The 21,627-nt window shown below is 39.1% G+C and overlaps 2 protein-coding genes across 5 annotated transcripts in view; one reads left to right on the forward strand and one right to left on the reverse strand.

The window, feature by feature from the left end:
* The window catches only part of LOC139974194 (nucleolar protein 10-like), a 28,294-nt gene extending 18,941 nt beyond the window's left edge, over positions 1 to 9,353 (forward strand). The window contains exons 15-18 of one of the 2 annotated variants that reach the window (XM_071981158.1): positions 4,297 to 4,473; positions 4,949 to 5,166; positions 6,149 to 6,245; positions 7,035 to 9,353. In XM_071981158.1, the coding sequence (XP_071837259.1) occupies positions 4,297 to 4,473; positions 4,949 to 5,166; positions 6,149 to 6,245; positions 7,035 to 7,142 (600 nt within the window). In that variant the 3' untranslated portion in view covers positions 7,143 to 9,353. The remainder of the gene's footprint in view (positions 1 to 4,296; positions 4,474 to 4,948; positions 5,167 to 6,148; positions 6,246 to 7,034) is intronic. The other variant, XM_071981159.1, reaches the window with a different exon arrangement.
* Positions 8,985 to 21,627, reverse strand: part of LOC139974195 (heparan sulfate glucosamine 3-O-sulfotransferase 1-like) — a 61,847-nt gene continuing 49,204 nt past the window's right edge. For all 3 annotated transcript variants that reach the window (XM_071981163.1, XM_071981160.1, XM_071981161.1), the window contains exon 2: positions 8,985 to 20,420. In XM_071981163.1, coding sequence (XP_071837264.1) covers positions 19,265 to 20,416 — 1,152 coding nt within the window. In that variant the 5' untranslated portion in view covers positions 20,417 to 20,420 and the 3' untranslated portion in view covers positions 8,985 to 19,264. The remainder of the gene's footprint in view (positions 20,421 to 21,627) is intronic.

The following is a 21,627-nucleotide window of genomic DNA, read 5'->3' on the forward strand; positions in this document are numbered from 1 at the left end:
AGTGAGGGGGCATTGGGGTGTGGTGGGGAGGATGGGGAGGACAGCAAAGGTTAAGGATAAGGTCAAGGGTGTTTACAAGAGTGAGGGGGCATTGGGGTGGGGTGGGGAGGATGGGGAGGACAGCAAAGGTTAAGGATAAGATAAGGTCAAGGGTGTTTACAAGAGTGAGGGGGCATTGGGGTGTGGCGGGGAGGATGGGGAGGACAGCAAAGGTTAAGGATAAGATAAGGTCAAGGGTGTTTACAAGAGTGAGGGGCATTGGGGTGTGGTGGGGAGGATGGGGAGGACAGCAAAGGTTAAGGATAAGATAAGGTCAAGGGTGTTTACAAGAGTGAGGGGGCATTGGGGTGTGGCGGGGAGGATGGGGAGGACAGCAAAGGTTAAGGATAAGATAAGGTCAAGGGTGTTTACAAGAGTGAGGGGGCATTGGGGTGTGGCGGGGAGGATGGGGAGGACAGCAAAGGTTAAGGATAAGATAAGGTCAAGGGTGTTTACAAGAGTGAGGGGGCATTGGGGTGTGGCGGGGAGGATGGGGAGGACAGCAAAGGTTAAGGATAAGATAAGGTCAAGGGTGTTTACAAGAGTGAGGGGGCATTGGGGTGTGGCGGGGAGGATGGGGAGGACAGCAAAGGTTAAGGATAAGATAAGGTCAAGGGTGTTTACAAGAGTGAGGGGGCATTGGGGTGTGGCGGGGAGGATGGGGAGGACAGCAAAGGTTAAGGATAAGATAAGGTCAAGGGTGTTTACAAGAGTGAGGGGGCATTGGGGTGTGGCGGGGAGGATGGGGAGGACAGCAAAGGTTAAGGATAAGATAAGGTCAAGGGTGTTTACAAGAGTGAGGGGGCATTGGGGTGTGGCGGGGAGGATGGGGAGGACAGCAAAGGTTAAGGATAAGATAAGGTCAAGGGTGTTTACAAGAGTGAGGGGGCATTGGGGTGGGGTGGGGAGGATGGGGAGGACAGCAAAGGTTAAGGATAAGGTAAGGTCAAGGGTGTTTACAAGAGTGAGGGGGCATTGGGGTGTGGCGGGGAGGATGGGGAGGACAGCAAAGGTTAAGGATAAGGTAAGGTCAAGGGTGTTTACAAGAGTGAGGGGGCATTGGGGTGTGGCGGGGAGGATGGGGAGGACAGCAAAGGTTAAGGATAAGATAAGGTCAAGGGTGTTTACAAGAGTGAGGGGGCATTGGGGTGTGGCGGGGAGGATGGGGAGGACAGCAAAGGTTAAGGATAAGATAAGGTCAAGGGTGTTTACAAGAGTGAGGGGGCATTGGGGTGTGGCGGGGAGGATGGGGAGGACAGCAAAGGTTAAGGATAAGATAAGGTCAAGGGTGTTTACAAGAGTGAGGGGGCATTGGGGTGTGGCGGGGAGGATGGGGAGGACAGCAAAGGTTAAGGATAAGATAAGGTCAAGGGTGTTTACAAGAGTGAGGGGGCATTGGGGTGTGGCGGGGAGGATGGGGAGGACAGCAAAGGTTAAGGATAAGATAAGGTCAAGGGTGTTTACAAGAGTGAGGGGGCATTGGGGTGTGGCGGGGAGGATGGGGAGGACAGCAAAGGTTAAGGATAAGATAAGGTCAAGGGTGTTTACAAGAGTGAGGGGGCATTGGGGTGTGGCGGGGAGGATGGGGAGGACAGCAAAGGTTAAGGATAAGATAAGGTCAAGGGTGTTTACAAGAGTGAGGGGGCATTGGGGTGTGGCGGGGAGGATGGGGAGGACAGCAAAGGTTAAGGATAAGATAAGGTCAAGGGTGTTTACAAGAGTGAGGGGGCATTGGGGTGGGGTGGGGAGGATGGGGAGGACAGCAAAGGATAAGGTAAGGTCAAGGGTGTTTACAAGAGTGAGGGGGCATTGGGGTGTGGCGGGGAGGATGGGGAGGACAGCAAAGGTTAAGGATAAGATAAGGTCAAGGGTGTTTACAAGAGTGAGGGGGCATTGGGGTGTGGTGGGGAGGATGGGGAGGACAGCAAAGGTTAAGGATAAGATAAGGTCAAGGGTGTTTACAAGAGTGAGGGGGCATTGGGGTGGGGTGGGGAGGATGGGGAGGACAGCAAAGGATAAGGTAAGGTCAAGGGTGTTTACAAGAGTGAGGGGCATTGGGGTGTGGTGGGGAGGATTGGGAGGACAGCAAAGGTTAAGGATAAGATAAGGTCAAGGGTGTTTACAAGAGTGAGGGGGCATTGGGGTGTGGCGGGGAGGATGGGGAGGACAGCAAAGGTTAAGGATAAGATAAGGTCAAGGGTGTTTACAAGAGTGAGGGGGCATTGGGGTGGGGTGGGGAGGATGGGGAGGACAGCAAAGGATAAGGTAAGGTCAAGGGTGTTTACAAGAGTGAGGGGCATTGGGGTGGGGTGGGGGGCATTGGGGTGGGGTGGGGAGGATGAGGAGGAGGTTATTAGACGGACAGAGATGGCCTGTTACATTATCACATACTATATGAGCCTACACAAACCTGTGTGGCAGAAGTTGCTAATCTATATCCCAATGACTTAGTCAAAACTGTACAGTTATTTAGCAGTAGTAATGATTTTCTGAAGGATTTTTGTGTATACAGAAACTGACTTAATTGATTTAAGTTACTCAAGTTGGATATGAAACAGCTGCTAATAATGGCAGAACATATATGTAATTGTCTGTCTTTCACATTTGTTTCAAAAGCTGTTTGTTGCTGGACTCTGGCAAAGAATGCTGTCATCTATGGTTATTGCCTCTGACATATTTTGTTTTATTTGACAAGCACACTTTACAGATATATTTAGCTGAAGTCACCTTAGAATCATAAGAAAGCTTTGATATTTCTAGCAGCAAGTTTATTGGACAAATTTAACTCAGTTGCCTTACCAATCCAATAACTGAATGACACATTTTTAAGGCAACCTTAATCACAAAAGCCTGTGGGCATTCTGGGTTTGTTGATTAAATCAGTATTTTTCTGTATTTGAAAAGTCTAGCAACATTTTATGTCATGAGTCATGCAATGTAAGCCACTCTAGGACCATTTTGAACCTGTAGGGGTAATTTGGAGATAAAAAAATTGTTAATGTGAAAGAAATTTTGACTCGACTTTATTGTCTTTAAGTACAATAACATTGGTCTTATGAGTCAACTTTGGTCAGATTTGATAAAACGGTTGGTTTTATCCCAGAAGCAGTACATTACCATCGTTAAATTTAACAGCTGGTTGCTCTTGGCGTTAAACTCCAAGTCCTTAACATATTAATTTTATATACAGCGAAACATTTAAAACCTTGCAAAAACCTTTTATTTCAAAACTTGGTTGGTTCGTATGGTAACGTAATTGCTTCCCACAGTGGAAGTACATGAATAAAGAAACTTGATAGTTGTGCATTTTGTTATAATGTATATTGTCACTGACACAATGTGTTTTCTTTCTTATGTGTTTTGGGGGGGGGCTTGGGTGTGGGGGGGCTTCAAAAGTACAGTATTTAGGGCTTCTGTTTATATTTTCTGTAAACCTTAGCCGCAGTTGCATAATTTTCCACAGCTACATCATCATTGCGATTTTAGAAGAAAACAGAATATCCCAAATTCACGACCTGATTTCAGGTTATCTCCTTTGCCTTTTGTACATCTAACAGAAAAAAGAACTATCTACCAAGCTAAGAGTTTGTCAAATGACTTCCAACCAATTAAAAAAACTCTGTTATTTAGATAATTTTGAGAGGTTAATCCTTCCAAGACTCCTCAGACCCTGAAAGGTCTCAGCAGCTGACTGTTTATAATGTTAAGCTCTCCCGTTTCTCAAAGGCTTGAGTGCAAAACGCAGTGTGAGATGTCACTTTATTGCATTTGTTTTCACAACAAAGTTTAATCTATGAACAAGATGCATGTTTACATGATTATAGCCTAATGTGTCAGTTGTACACACACACATTGAAGACCTAGTCTAGGTTTTATGCGAACAGTATACTAAACCCATGGATGCTCTTTGTATCATGAAGTTTAAATGGTCACAGGGAATTTACAATATTAGCCAATGACAGAGGGGTATTGTTCTATTAAATTCATCATGTTTGAGTTGCAAGAATAATCCCGTCTGGTTGGTAGTTGAAAAGGGTCGTCAAAGTATTAGAATTCAACACGCTACTTGAATTAGCTTGTTTGCAGTTTGCTATTAATATTTTTTCATAATTCTGTTCCTATAGTCTTTTTTTTTTTTTTGAAATATTGTTGACCAAGCAATTTTATTGTTATTGGCATGTTAGAAAATGACTTATTATATTCCACTTACTTTCGTGCATCATTTTTATTTTTTTATTTTTTTATTAATACTCTAAGAAGACTGCAGATGGAATTCTCCAGGACAGCCGTTTCTCTGCTCTCTTTGAGAATCCAGACTTTCAAGTGGATGAGGAAAGTGAGGAATACCGTCTAGCCAAACCACTGATCAGCAAACAGCAGAAGAGACGAGACAAAGAGATCACCGCCTCTGCTCAGACACGAGATGAAGATGAGGTGAGCTGCGGTCATGCACTGGTCTTAGATTCATTGTCTGTTGGAGGGATCATCATATTGGAACTAGTCATGAAAACAAGGGGGGTGGGGGGGGGGAAGTTGCTCTCTTTATACAGACTTCGAGATGGTATAGTGTTTGAGAGTAGCGTAGAGTCATACACTAATCTTGTGCTAGATCACAGATGCTAGCAATTTTCTGGTAGTGAAGTCATTGTAATATCAATATACAAGATGGACAACATCATTTCACAAGTCTCGGTTTAGCTGCGATGTACCAGTCTGCAATCATACATACCTTTGCGCATTGAAACATTCCCTCCTTTAATGTACTATAGAAATAGTCCTCAAAATATACCAGGTGGAAGAAACATTTGGACCGTACCTAAACAGATTTCTTCACAGTGCCCCCCCTCACCACACCTCTCATTGTGTGCTCATGAGCTAAGAGTCATATACGTTGCTTTTAAATTCCCAGGTGGAGGAGATGGAAGGGAGAGCGAGCAGTGATGAAGACAGCAGTTCGGATGACGACAAAGAATGGCTGGAGGAGATGAGAGAACAAAGGAAGAAGATAAAACAGGAGAGACGGGTTAAAGAACTCCGACGACAAATGGATGAGATGACCAAGATGTACGAGGTCGATCAAGGAGAGGAGAAGAAAGATGATCATAAGAAGACCAATAAATTAGCTAGGTATGTTTAGAGGTCAAATGTCATTAACATTACCATGAGTCACATTTGACTTTCATGATCATATCCTATATGAAGATGGGATTGTTGGCATTTAAGACTGAGGATGGCTCTGGTAGTTGGTTATGTAGCATGTTTTCCGCCCATTGATGGCTGTAGTCATCTTTGTGTCACGTTTAAACACTGCTATAACTATGGGATGCTCCTTAAATTGATAATGATGTTGGGTCCTCAGTGCAGACCTAAATGTTGGCTTTATTCCAATTCCTTTGTAAGTTCCAATAACTCGAATAAAACATTTATTTAACTTTGTATTTACAGCAGAGCATCCTTGTCTGTTCGTTATTCGATGTAAGCATGTTATTTACGACCAAAAAACTCTTTATGTAATCTCAAAGAGTTTTGGGTTGCATCTAGGGAAATGAGTGAATGGTCTGTGTGTTAGACTAAATAGAATTATCATTTATAAGCCCTGGAAAGTTTATAGGGTCATTTCTCTAAAAATATCTGTTATAGGAAATACAAATTAGACTACTAGAAATATTTTTTTCTTTTATTCTTATGAACTGCCATAAATAATGTTTTGCCTTAAGTTATCCTTTTAACTCAAGTTGTTAATTTTCCTTTTCAATAATGACCCTATTTTTATAAAGGCTGTCAACTCCTGCTGGCAACGTACATATATGATATGCTGAAATGTTACAGGAATTGTCTCAATAGAATGTAATTATTGGCATAAAGCATTTTTTTTAATTTTTTGTTTTTAATTTTTTAATTTTTTTTTTATTATTATTTTTTTTTTTTTTAAAGTTTTGTAAAGCGCCTAGAGGCATTTTGGTATATGGCATTATATTAAGAACTTATTTATTATTATTATTATTATTATTATTATTATTATTATTATTACTACTATTATTATTATTATTATTATTATTATTATTATTATATTATTATTATTTTGTTTGTTCTACTTGTTTCAACGTAGGAAGTCATTTGGAGAGAGAATATCCCTCTCTGTTGGAAGACCTGCCACAGGCAAATCTGCTGCAGCAGTCAACGAATCTACATTTCATCTGGGTGCGGTAAGTGACTGCTCAACACGGATTATAATGAATAACTAATAAATGGGTCATGTGACGCAGTTCACAGCAGTGCCGTCCTCGATAGTCTTTGTCTCCCGCAGTTTTAATATCAAAGTTAGATCGCTGTCTGGCGCTGTTTGCAAACTTTGCTGCTCGCCACTAAAATACTTTAGGAGGAAGTGAGAATCTCGGTGAATCTTGTGACACCTGTTAGTCACGTTGCTAAACACATATCCTACCGTTCCCGAGTTACCTAAGCGAGCTAGTTTCTTAAAGAGACGTTTGCAATTGTGTTGTTACAAATGCAAAGTGGGATCTAAAACAAAATTTTAATGTTTGGTTGTCCTTGAAAGGTTTAGCAGTCTTAAGCCTGCAAAAGAGTTGAGATTGCAGAGCATAGGAATCACAAGCCCCGAATAATCCTGCTTAAGTTCATTTATGAGCAATTGTAAAATGTGGTTTTTCCTATGTACAAACAAAATAGAACAGACATGCCTCTGTAGCTCGTAGTGTATAAATAAACATAGTGTCGGTCACCTGTAGCCTGAAAGATGAAGACCAGTTGGTTTTTTTACTTCTTGCAAGCGCATCGAAATCTGCGACCCAAGTTAACCATATACCAATGAATGTATTGTGGTGCATCCCAATTGGGATGTCAACTTTTGAAGAAATGAAGAATACTTTTGTCAATGTGCATCAATGAAATTACACCCATCTACTTCCAAGTTCACTTTGGTGCAGAAGCATCAACGTCCAACTTTTTTTTTTTTGCATTTCATTTAAAACCAGGATGAGAAAGTCCAAAGGCAGATAGAGAAGGATCGGCTTCACCACCAGGAGAGAAAGAAATTGAGACGATCAGCGGGTTCTTTATCAAAGAAAAAATACCGACCCTGAGGGATCAATAGAGAGAGAGGATAGTACCAGAGGCCGAGGAAGAAACAGAGAGAGGATGGTACCGGAATCTGAGAGAGCAATAGAGGGAAGATGGTACCGGAGCCTGAGTAAACAATAGAGAGAGGATGGTACCGGAGCCTGAGAAAACAATAAAGAGCGGATGGTACCGGATCCTGAGAGAGCAATAGAGAGAGGATGGTACTGGAGCCTGAGGAAACATTAGAGACAGGATGGTACCGGAGCCTGAGGAAACAATAGAGAGAGGATGGTACCGGAGCCTGAGGAAACAATAGAGACAGGATGGTACCGGAGCCTGAGGAAACATTAGAGACAGGATGGTACCGGAGCCTGAGGAAACAATAGAGAGAGGATGGTACTGGAGCCTGAGGAAACAATAGAGAGAGGATGGTACCGGAGCCTGAGGAAACAATAGAGAGAGGATGGTACCGGAGCCTGAGGAAACAATAGAGAGAGGATGGTACTGAGGCCTGAGAAGGCAATACAGAGAGGATGGTACTGGAGCCTGAGGGTGCAACAGAGGGTGGATTGTTCCTGGAGCGGATTTCAAGTAATTTTGAATGGATTGGCGAAAGGATGTCACAAAATTAGCCACTGGGGTCTTGAAACAGCTGGTGTGTTGGTGTATGAGCCACCAGTGTCAGAGCAGATGCAAGTTTGGCTCTCAGGCCAAGGAGGAGGTGGAGTCTATTAGTGCTTGTTGTTTGAGGTAGATTAAGGAGGATGTGGAGTCTTGTGATTGGAGGAGAGAGTGGATGAAGAGAGTGGGTTGAAGGAGAGTGGGTTGGCGGAGAGAGTGGGTTGGAGGAGAGAGTGGGTTAGATGAGAGTGGGTTGGAGGAGAGAGTGGAATGCAGGAGAGTGTTATCTGCACAGAGTGAGGAGGTTGTGTATTGCTTGTATAGGGTATGACAACTTCAGAGTTCAGAGGCAAATAACAGACTTTAGTGGAATAAGTGGTGTAAGATGGGGTCACGGACGGGCTGAATTTGGAATGCTAAAAATGTTAAGTCTAAAATGTTTCAAGGGCACCACAAACTTTCTGACAAAACTTTCAATTTCTTAGTTAAGGAAGAATTTGGGTCATGCTACAAGTAAAGAAAGCTAATATTGTGCATGATAAAGAAGACAAGCTTTTGATTGGATTGGTCAGTGGTCAAAGATAGCTACTACAGTACATTGTAATACCTGACAGATACTCACTGTTGTCCAATAATTCTATCTTCATCCATTGTGCATGTATTACATGAAAACAGACTGTGGAGTATACTGTACATCAAGAATATGCTTGCAGGGGTTACTACTGCCCTGCTGGCTGGTCAAGTAGGCATCAACCAATTATTATTAAACATCATAGTTTTGAAAAACTAGATGTAAGGCACATGGGGTAAATTATTGTCCAATTTATCAGAGTATTCAAAGTAATTGGTGAAAGTGATAGGCTTATTTCAGGGAGAAATTACAAAGTATGAATACTTTTTATGAAGAAAGGGCAACTCTTCCCCCCCCCCCCTCAACAAAAATGGGACCAGCTCAGCAGCTGTTTGAAAGCATAACCTCGCTATCGATCAGGGTTGGACATTAATTGTTAAGGGGATATTCAGCTACAAATTAGCAAGACCGAATAGGATAAGACAAACTTTGAAGATTGTACACTTCTCAGGTGCAGATGGAAATAAAGAGTATACACTAGCAAATCCAGTCTGCTGGTACAGTGTTAGTGGGCAAGAAGGGCTTAGATAAGTAAAACAACTGAAGAATTCTTTTTATAGCTGATGAATATATCTTTAAAACAAGCAAATGAAATAAAGAATGTAGACAACACAAGTTTTACTCTGACTGTTATTTTATTTGGCAATTTTATTTTGCAACATTTTTCTAACAAAAAGCAGCTTTCAATAATTTAATATATATATATGTATATATATATATATATTATATATATATATCCCTAAAGTAGACTGTACACTACGTTCGGAATTATCTCGGTCGGTCACCTAATCTTCTTAAAGTATTAATTCTAGTAAGCGTTATTTTACCTACGACATTTATGTAATGACTACAATCCAATAATAGCACCAAAAATGTTAATTTAAAGTAATTGAGGAATTATTTTCTAACAAACTTAGAGCATCGTTGATTTTGGTACAAAAAAAAGTTACATAAATACTAATATCATATAACAGTGCAGGGTGGTACGAGCGTGATCATTGCACCCAGTTGGGACAATTCTTGTTACACTGTACTTGATGTCCTGCTTCAAAGCACTTGTACTGAGAGTATGAGCAGTATGAATATTCACGTCTTTATCAAACAAAGGTTTACAAACTGTTCATACTGTCAGTACGGGTGCTGTGAAAGCATGCTATGGCAGGACAGTACATAGCGTGGTAATACAGCATTTGCAAATTTGCATAACTGGCTTATCATAGGCAATCCTTCAATTTAAATATTGACAAATTCCTTCAATTCAAATATTGACAAATTCCTTCAATTCAAATATTGACAAATTCCTTCAATTCAAATATTGACAAATAGTGTGCTTGTCATTTGTACTAATTTCAACAAGAGGAAATTTTAAAGCAAATAGCCTTACAGCACCCCCCCCCCCTCCCCATTAGTGCTTCTTGAAGGAAAAGTTTAGCAGTACCTCAATTGCAGACTTTTTATGTGAGGAATACATAGAAAGTTTGGCAACAGAACTCAAATGCTGCTTTTATCAGCTATTGTAGCTTGTTCTAGTGCAGCCAGTCTTAAAATATTCCTTCTCCTTGATGAGGGAGACTATTTTACACATGGTATAAAAGAGGGCCAAAGATAACTTCTTTGTGTCATGTATTTACAAAATGATAATAAGACAGAAGACATCCTGTAAAAAAAAAAGAAGAGATTTTTGATGATATTTATACATATGAGGGTAACCTGATATTTGATATTAACACAAAATACAAAACAATTCCTACTAAATAATCATACTAATAATAATATATTCTAATGGCTGATAATCAAAACTAAATCAATGCATGTCAATGTAACATCACTGACAAGCTTTATACACCATCCCTTACTATTAGGAAGAAACAGTAATGATGAATTTCTTCATTTTACTTAATTAAAAAAACATTCTTTATTTTCACATGATTTGACACAAGAAAGCTATGAAATATTCTGAAAATTGTCCTCTGCAAATCTTCTAGAGACTAAACAAGCAAAATAGCTATAATTCCAACTGCTATTATGTAATAATATCCACAGCATTGTAACAAACAACAACTGGGACAGATTTAAGCATACCAAAGAAGGGTGGTTGGGGGGGGGGGGCATATAACACACAGAGTTTGTGAGAGTCTAGGCACATTAGCACACATGCTCTGCCATTATTACAGCGTTTAATTCAATTGAAGAAATTTTTGGAGGCCATTTGGTCATCCATCCATTCACCTCACTCCTCTATCTGATTTACCCTAGATACAAATTTGTAATATTACGTAATGGATCCAAGTAGAATTTTCATTTACAGAGCGCAAGACAGCAATCAAGACCTTATGCCAAACATGAGAACTGACACGGCACAAATAAGCTGTAAAATGCTGGTACCACTCCAGATAAACCTGATTCTATTCATTCCTATTCTATATTTACATGTTTTCTTCTTAAATGTCACATCTTAAGAAATTAAGTTCTGGAGAAATGCTTTCAAACGGGAAGAAATAATCTTGGCTTAAATCTACAACTTAATCACTAGGCAACCATTTTGGATCTATCTGGCAAACTTTAACCATACATTTTACTTCAAGATTCACAACTGTACCTTATAAAACACATACAGCAAGAAACAGCTACATAATACCAATTTCATCTTTGCGTGGCTGCAAGTCAAACCCCATTAGAAGAGTGATATATTCTAATATGATACATATTCAATCAAGCTAATGCATATTCATGACATTCAACTGCACTGCTTTTATATTGTATTAGTCCACAAAGAACAAGAACATAGTGATGTCACTGATTATTAACCAAGCATGTGACTGCTCAGAATAGTTCCTATCAACTAGTTATTTTTTGACATTTTCAAGGGTCTACAATTTCTTTCTTGTGCGTATTAAGTACAAAACAAGCAGAATTAATCAATACAACTACCGTGTCAAGTCAATGTAAGTATTAAACGTTAAAGCAATGCCGTGGTTTTGATAAACCTTTTGGCAGGGTTCAACAGTAAATACAACCTCAAAAAAATTAAACTTGATTTATAGTTTGACCAGTCAAGTTTCACCCCACTTTGACCAAAAAAACAACTTAAAAAAAAGATTTTTTTCTGGTGGGTACAGTTGATTGCTTTATAGCAACATTACAGAAATTTCCTTCATCTTTTTGTCAGAACCAGAGCCTCAAAGCATTTTGTATCACAAAAATGTGATTTTTTTTCTTCTTCAAATTTGGTGATATTTTGTAACTGTATTTAGCAACAGCAGAATGAATGTTATCATTAGGGCAATTAAACTGAGAACTGACTTTATTTTTTCTTGATAATTTGCCTGTAGTTGAAGGTTTAGCCAGTCATAATAGGTTTCATTCAATCAGCCATATATTTATTAAGGACAAGATGCTTAAATAGGGTGTTCTACTAGCAGTATGGAATATTTTTCCCTCCAAAGTGAATATCCCTTTCAAAAGACAAATGCTTCCAGCTTTGAATGAGAAGTAGAATGAGGAACTTTCTCATTATCCTCTGTGTGTGAATAATTTTATGAATTATCATCAGGATGAGACAATTTTTCCATTTGACGTATTCATTAATGATTTTAACCAATGAACATTAAGATGGGTGAGAAACCTAGCATGGTCTTTATATTTGGTAATTTGCCACACTTTTGCCAAAACCCACATGTGAAACAAAAATCCACTTTAATGTAAATCTATTGATAATCGATGAGGGAACATTTCAAATTTATTCGGCCATTAAACACTGATCTATGTCTTAACCCATTTACTGGCTTGATACCTTTCTCGCTGCATCAGTTACAACCGAAAGACCCAATTTTCTGTGGCCATGAGATTAAAAATATAACTGATTTCGGGTCAAATACAAACCATGTTGGGGTTATTTTGTTTACCATTGATCTCGCAAAATTAAAGTATCACAAGTCTCCTTTGAAGCGATGAGTTTTCCGGAGAAAAATCAAAATATCTGCAGACTCGGTGATAAGACTTACACAGAGGAAATACAAAGCTTATCACCAAAGAGGTAAAAATACCTCATTCAAGTTAATAAAACTAGCGGTTTCTGCACAGGGTTTCTCTGGTTGAAAAATGGGACACCAAGTGCCCTCTTCTCGACCCACTTTGAAGAAAGTATTGAAGTTTGAAGAGGACTACATGGGTTTTCCCCGCCAAGCCTGTTTTGTTTGCTGAAACTTGCTGTTTACAAACTAGCGTTTTAAACTCAGCTTTGCTTTCATGATGAAACATGCTGTGTAAATTCTGCAATTAACTGGCAACCAACTGCCATTTCAACTGATAATTTCACTCTTAAGTACTAAACCTTCCTAAGTCCAACGTCTATTAAAGACTCTTTAAGTCCAATTTACGGCATAATATCTCCGAAGTGGCTGAACCATCGATAACTTCTCAATTCTAACTTCTCAATTTTAATGTTTTTATCCTCTTCCTTATGAATATTGCAATCTCTTTTTGATCCATTTCTATCAGAATGCTTTCATCAGAATTACCAGAGTTGAAAAAGAAAATTAGGATATAAATACTTCATCATAAATTGTCTGAGATATCCATCTCCGGTTCTTAAACCGAGGATTAGATGGCCTAGGCAGGTCAGTGTAAAACTCAAACAAACCTTTGGGAGGTAATTATATTTGCCATATTCCGGGATATATCATAACTTAAAGAGATTGCAAACCCCAAAAAACGTCCAAGCGCCTCTTCTACAAAATATTGTCCATTATTAAAAACAAAAATTTAAAAAGCACAATTTATGTCTACTAACTGTGGCCACACCTGAAGGTTCGCAGAAAATATTGGCAAATTTGTTTAACATTTTGATTATGCATGACAACTGTGCCATTTGCACAATTTCCTGAAGAATAACTCAAAATAAATATTTTTTTTTTTTAAAGGGTATGAATACAAATTGTTAATCCGTGAATGTGTGATTTGGTTTGAAATTTACCATATGAGGGAGAGAATTCGAAAGATTGTGACTGGTAAATAAGAACACACTATGGATGGTTGGAAGCATCTGAAACAAATCAATATTATTATAAAGAAAATATAAAATGCCAACAAATTAATGAAACATTTACTCTATAATATGCACATGAGACCAAAAACAAACCAAAGTTTGTCAATCACCTATTTGTTCCATTTAAATACTGAAGCTTCATAAGAAGAGAGGTATTGGGATGGGGGGGGGGGGCGGTGGTTGGGCACCTTTAAGAGATTGCAAAGTATTACAATATTTCACCCAAGATGGTTGCTTGACGTTGACTTCACCTCTAAAACTTGATCTTACAGTGAAAGACTGTCTGTTTCTAGTCAATTAAACTATTCGGGGTATTACCATGAATAAAGGGTGTGAAGACTCGGGCAAAAAGAAAAGTCTAAATGCCGGTAATCTGACCTAGTTTTGAATGAGGTGTAAGTTACAGCAGTTTTAGACACCTCCATCCATCCCAGAAAATACACACACACAGCTTGCTACCATCGGTAATTAGACACTAGTGTACAGTCATTACTGTACTGTCTGCATTTTTTAGCGACACAAACAAAACTTCATTTGCAAGCAACGGAAAGTTAACTTTTTCAGATGGACGCACGCGGTTTGGTGTGAGTCTTCAATGCCTTTAATGTAATCATTACTTGCCTTACAGTAGTATTCCCTCAAACACAGTGAAGGTACAGATATCTTGTATATTGGACCTGAAGGTGTGCATGGTTGCGAGTCATTTTGACTGTACTGTGCACACTGCCATCTCTATATTATGTGCTTGATTTAAACTAACACGTACCAAAATTGAAGCAGGTAACCCTTTAATTAGTGTTATATCCTCAAGGTTCAGCATGCCACATATTTTCAAAAACACTTTCTTAGAAGTGCTGACTCTTCAAATTAAACCCCGCCCCCCCCCCATATTCCCCTCCCCCCCTCCAAAAATGAGTAAATTAACAAACAAGAATGCGTTCAGAATATTGGGCAAAGAAATCAGATTTGTAGTTAATAAATGGTTGCTAAATTTACATTTTCAGACTTTCAATGACCAATATTTGGCTCACTAGCATATTTGGAAGCTATAACCTAAATAAAAAATAAGAGAACTACTATAAAATTTTCCAATATTAAACAGAGTAAAACTGTTTAAATTGCAATATTTAGTATAATACCATAATATCACAGTCAAAAAATAATAATAATATGATTTTATTACTCCATTAACGGCTTTATATTTATATATACTCTGACTTTTCGCTTTCAGTATATTTAGACATATTCTTACTACAGTACATGTGTCCCCAGCACCACAAATACCTCAGAGGATAGCAATAAGATCTGTGACAAGGCTACTGTTTATGTTGATACCAATTATCATGTTGACATCCAGCACTGCATGTCAACGATGTTTATCGGCCGCTTTAATTTGATAAAAACAAAAGGAAGAGAAAACTGCAATCTTAAAGGTTACAATGAATGTAGAACAAGGTTGCAAACTTATGGATGGTTAATAATGCATGAAGATGGAACAGCTGTTAGATAGCATACATTGCAGCTGAAATAATTCATTTGACATACTCCCCTGATGTGAGGCTTGTTTCTGCAGTAACAATAATCTATAAATTGATGAGGAGAAATCAAGTTAATCATTAAACAACAAAAGACAGACGAGTTTACAAAATGAGCGTCCAATATGCCAAGGATATTTTGCAAGCTGTTGTCAATTTAGAATAATTCACTTATCCAACACGGAACAGATTTTTTGTTGGTTACATGCAATTATGTTATTTTCCTGCTTGGTTAGTACAGAGGGTTTGGAAATGAGAGAATGACTTGTAGAAAAATAAAAATCAGCAAAAAATGTATAGAAATTTATGTTTTCCCCGAAGAAACTCAACTGTTATGTACCATGGCAAAACCAATTGCATTCTACCATTAACCTGTTCACTTGTGGAGATTCTGTGGCCATTTGGTATGAAAGTTCAAATCAACAATTGCTAACTTTATGATCACAGTGTACACATATGAAACAGAATTTTTGTCATTTGGAATAAATTGCTGACAATGGGCTCAGTTTATAATATGTTTTTGAGAAAATGCTTGATGTGATATCACTTTATGTTTTGATACAAAGCAAATGTTGTTGTGATAAGCATGAGGTCTATAGTCATACCAACATTTGGCCATCTACATAATTTTGCTTTAATCCTTAATTTTTTTTAGGAGACTGTGAAGGGTGTTAAAGCTTCAACCAAAAAGAAACAAAGAACAATATATGAAAATGATGTTTTAAATATAGGTTGAGTCATTTTTCATGACACATTTTTTTCCTGACCTTCAAAAAGAAAAAAAAAGGTCAAATATTTTAGAATGACACTCAGGCATTATAGTATTCATATATGACATACAAAATCTTGCAGAAGGTGTTTTTTTTTTTTTTTTTTAAACTTACAGCAATAATGTTATATCTGAAATATCTTCAATAAATATTAACTAACTATACATGAAATTCTTAGCACAAAGGAATCCATTTGTAAGTTGGCATTAATGTGGCTTTATCAGACTCAAACTAAGTGATGCAAATCGTCACTAACCCACTTTGAATGCTGCACAAATTTTTCCTCGTTGTGAAATGAAATTTCTTATTGTAAACATAGAATTTTTACATCGCCAAGACAAAGATTTGCATAAACTAAATGGCTAATAGCTCAAAACAGGTCAACACTTTTTATATTAAGGAAGAAAATAAAAGGATTTAAGTAAAGAAAAGCAAATTTGGAAGAACGTAATATCTACGAGATTGTTTGCAGCGGTACATCTTCAGTGACAGCTATAAAATGCAAATGAGGCCGGTGTATCTCTCCTTTATATCTAACTTGCCAAAAGGGTCAGCTACATCGCAACAAAATATCTGTTATGCTCTACCCACATCTACTTTAATTCTAAATTCATAACTGTGCAGAAATTCCACGGAGAGACACCAATCACTCCACTCATGTATGTACAGTATGAAAAGATGCTTTGTCATTAAAACTTGATCATCACCAAAAGCCAAATGCACAGTAGGTTTTCCAAAGCCCTATATCGGGTGCATAAAAAGTCTGATCCTTGTTGGTAGAGGTAGTTAATAGTCGTCTTGCAAAAAATAAATTCTTTTCTTTTCTGAAGGATCCTGGAGGTGCCTGCCAGTGGCCCAGTGTATATACTCTGAGTGGGACCTATTATTAGCCATGGAAGGCTGTTAGTGCAAACTCTGCTTGAAACAAGGGAAATTTCTAAAACTGTTTTCTGATACAGATAAAAAAAAAAAATTGTTCAGACACTTTTAAAGTTCAGAGCAAAATCCCTGAAGAGACCAATTGCTTGAAAGCATTGGTCATCCTGAGTTGTATTCCTTGCACTAAAGCCAGATGCATCGTTAACATGGGGCAATGCTCGTCACCATGTGTTAATCCTAATACGGGGCAATGCTCGTCACCGTGTGTTAATACTAACACGGGGCAATGCTCGTCACCGTGTGTTAATACTAACACGAGGCAATGCTCAACACCGTGTGTTAATACTAACACAACGCTTGTCACCATGTGTTGATACTAACATGGGGCAATGCTCGTCACCATGTGTTAATACTAACACAGGGCAATGCTGGTCACCATGTGTTGATACTAACATGGGGCAATGCTTGTCACCATGTGTTAATACTCACGTGGGGCAATGCTCATCACCATGTGTTCATACTAACATGGGGTAATGCTCATCACCATGTGTTCATACTTACATGGGGCAATGCTCATCACCATGTGTTAATACTAACACGGGGCAATGCTCGTCACCATGTGTTAATACTAACACGGGGCAATGCTCGTCACCATGTGTTAATACTAACACGGGGCAATGCTCGTCACCATGTGTTAATACTAACATGGGGCAATGCTCGTCACCATGTGTTCATACTAACACGGGGCAATGCTCGTCACCATGTGTTCATACTAACATGGGGCAATGCTCGTCACCATGTGTTAATACTAACATGGGGCAATGCTCGTCACCATGTGTTAATACTAACACGGGGCAATGCTCGTCACCATGTGTTAATACTAACACGGGGCAATGCTCGTCACCATGTATATATATTAACATGGGACAATGCTCGTCACCATGTGTTAATACTAACACGGGACAATGCTCATCACCATGTGTTAATACTAACATGGGGCAGTGCTAGTCACCATGTGTTAACACTAACATGGGGCAATGCTCGTCACCATGTGTCCATACTAAGGCCACCTTCACTGGGCCAGGTCACCAATTCCACAGCCCCCTAGCACCTCTTGGATCCCGCATAATTTGACACTATTAAAATTGACACTGCTTCTCAGCAAACTAGACATGCTCATCAAATTAACTGACCTTATAATATATTAACTAGTTAGATATTTCATCTTCATTTTTTATCTTTCTTATGAGCAACAGGTGCATAGTTGAAACAATCTCATATGGCTTTATGAATATATCTGTGCTAGCTAGGAATGACATATGTGTCTAATATTTCTGAAGGTTATGTTACTGCATATTGAGATGTCACACTACCTTTCTTCCCACTGGTATTCCTATGGACTGTTAATTTAAACCAGCAGAAAGACGACATTCTTGGTTGCAAACATGGAAACATAAACTAAATCGTATCAGGTACAGTTGGAACTCATTATTCCAATGCAGTTTAATACCGTAACATGAATGTCCAGCTATGAACACATGTAAAAATTCCACATCAATCGTACACAATAACGCAACGTGGCGCGGGGAACATTTAAAAATATTAAAGATGGTACTCATTCACATTCACTAAATGTTTCCAGTAGGTATTAACTGATGCTGATATGGTACAGTATGGTAAATGGCTAAAATCTCAAGGTGTAATTTAGGGCTGGTATACCCTATTAAAACATTAATACTTTGTGTTCTTTGTGAGTCATTAGTACAGTAGATAAAAACTTGAAGAGTCTTAAAGGATGAATTGAGGGAGACCGTCAGTCTTGATGTGTCTGGATAGTCCGAGAGGAAATCTGATAATTTTGGGTGCTAGGAATATTTCGATAGCTATTCTTGTTTTCAAGCAGGTCATACCTTTAAAATACATAATAAACCTCTGGCATGCTCCCAAAGAGCAACACTGCTGCAAAGTGATATCAGCTCTTGATGGCTTAAATGTTCATCAATTATTTTGTACAATCTGTAATACTGCACCTCCACAAATTTTATACAAACAACAATTTGTCCTTGAAAAAGAACTTTGTAAAGCATTTACAAAGTCAACTGAGGTCATAATAGTCTATATGCTTTGTGTTGCATCTGAGGTGCTGTCTTAATGGTCTGTTTATTAGACTACATAGTTCAGTCACTTTTATGGATCAAAACGTAAGTTTTATATTTAAATAACCCAGGGACTAATAACAGTGTTGTCTCATAGTTAACAACATATCCAACTCACCCTTGAGAGCACCTTGAACCCAAAAGACTGCAATTGTGTCCTGTTTATCAATACATATTTCTCTAAGGTATTAACATGTTTATAATGTACAACACAAGGCATAGACAGCACACTAGCGAAGCAACCTATAAAAAAATTTGAAAACAGCAAAGAATGGCTAGAATGTATCTTGAATATAAACGCCTCAGGAATATCCTATATAAGCCTACGTTACTTTCATTACATTATTTCACACTACAGATTTTCGCCAGCTTTTCAAAAACCTGAGACGACTGCACATCTCATTGAAAATGACCTCGCGAAACAACCGTGTTCCTCCATATATCATCCAAGAATAATTTCGAAGTATAAAACTTTCATATAACGGGCTAATTGAAGCAATCACGTCTCAACGATTGTCTTCGTTCCACTTGAAATGCCGGCCGACCCTCTCGTAGAATAACTTATTAAAGGGCGTGAAGAAGTCCCTAAGTTTCTTCAGGACCGCCTCGTTCACGTCGGGGTGCGGTCGCCCTTTGTTCTCCGATAGGCACTTTGTGACTATTTCACTATGGATGCAATAAAAACCTTTGGTAGAATTGTAAACAAAATTGTTGGATTTGATGTAATCCTGTAACTTCAGGAACTTCTCCACGGCTTTCATCTCAGGGAACGGATCGCTGATGAGCTTGTCGCCGTCCACTATGTGGATCTGCTCCATGGGGAAATAATTCAGCCAGGCCTCCAAGTGTTTTTGGTACAGGCTGATCTGTATGGCTTTGTAGGTGACGTCAATCTCCCCGTCGCTGCCAATCACCAATTCCTCGAACGGCTTGGCAACCTTTCCGTGGGAGGCCATCGTTTGTTTGATCTGGGAGTAATCGGATATCGTCCTGATCGTGGGATCCCGGACGATGATTATGAGCCTCAAGCTCTGATTCATTTTCTTGACCCTCGATGGACCTTCCTCCGTTATGAAATACGATGGTGTCTTCTCTATGGTGATCTGCTCCGGAGTGGAGAAAGGCATTCTCTTGCGGTACCACTCGTAACCGTGGTGATAGTTCTCGTCGAAGAAGTGCTGCTCCGCATTGGCGGCAGCGATGTCCGGGTGCATACGCATCATCTCGAGCAGGGCCCGGGTCCCGCACTTCCTGACACCGATCACCAGCGCCTGCGGGAGCCTCCTCTTCAACTCTTTACGTTCTAACTTGTGAGCTCTCCTGGCGTGAGAGACGTATGTGTGGTACTCCTTCTTGGAGGGAGGTTTACTCTGTGAAATTTCAGCCTTCTGAGAGGAGGAGGTGTTTGACCCCGGAATGTTTTCGGACACCGACAGAGCACTGTTTGTGTCGGCCATGTCGGCTTCGAGCACCTCCTGAAAGGCCTCCCCGCCAAAGTAATATTTGTTGGCCTGCTTGACCGAGCAGATGACCTTATGGACATGCTTTGAATACGAGAAATGTGCACTGAACATTAATCCAAAGAGAACCAGCACTGCGACAAACAGGAGAGCTTTCCTCCGTCCTACCAACCAGTGACAAATCCCTGCTGCTTGCATTGTGCTGTAGAAGAGATAAAAAAACAATGATAATTACTGAACTAGGTACGGAGACGGCAAAGGTGCCGAGAACGGGGACACCCCGAAGAGAAGCAGACCACAGCGAACAATTTATTGAGTATAGAACAGAAAGTTATTAGACCGCAACTTGAATGGAAAAATGCATAGCGTTTTCTGTATGTACACAGCGCACTGGCATTTTTGTATAAATATTGATAAAAGGTATCTTCAGGACAGATTATGATGTAAAAGATTTTAAAAAAGGATGTTTAAACTTTCAACGCAAAACAAGAAAATACATCAATGGGGAATTTGTAACGCACATCTTTACACAGAGTTTTAAAAAATCATTTCTATGGTTTTTATGCTAAAACTAGACACAACAGTGGACTGTTTTACCCAATCATCCACAGGCTGCAACATTAAAGGATGTACCATTTTTTTTTTTGTCACAGGCTACTCCTGTGACAAAAATGGAAATGTTACATTTATTTGGGAAATTACAACAAAGAGTACAACATGTGTAATGGTCCATCTATTGTCTTGAGGTTACTACTTCATAATCCTGATCAAACGAACCACCCAGATTGAAAGTGAGATAAAATTTGTTGTTGCAATGGGTGCATAAAACAGGCTTTTCAAAGCCTTGCAAGCTACAGAAAAATTTACCCAGTGGCCGTAATTGCCAACCTGTGGCTACTTGAAGGCATACTAGATTCATCTTGTACCTACTGTACACATCAACTGTATACTGTTATTAAGAAAATGTATGCAGTCCCTTTATTGTAAGATCTTCAAGATTATAGCGCCTGTAGAGTCAACAATATGACTTCTTACTAGTGTTATCTACAATGAACACACCATCTGAGCCTCATAGTATGACAGGTGATGTGAGTAAAGAGATATAAAAGAGATATAAAAACTAGAATGAGATAATCCCCATGCATAATGAATCATTTTACTTCTGAATTATTGAGAAATGCAATATATGTTGAAGCAGGCAGTATTTATGAGTGATAACTGTATCGACCGATACGTGGCTCAGACACTTCCAACAATATTTATACGATGTTTACTGTAGTTTGATAACACTTTGAGAAGGAATGGATCTGAATCAAAAACACAAAGAGGCATCAAGCCACTTACACGTACAGGACAGGTGAGGGGAGGCAGGGGTAGAAAGGTTACCAGGTTCGATTCTGCATAAATTA

The sequence above is a fragment of the Apostichopus japonicus genome, chromosome 9, assembly GCF_037975245.1.
Source record: "Apostichopus japonicus isolate 1M-3 chromosome 9, ASM3797524v1, whole genome shotgun sequence".
Classification (NCBI taxonomy): Eukaryota; Metazoa; Echinodermata; class Holothuroidea; order Aspidochirotida; family Stichopodidae; genus Apostichopus; species Apostichopus japonicus.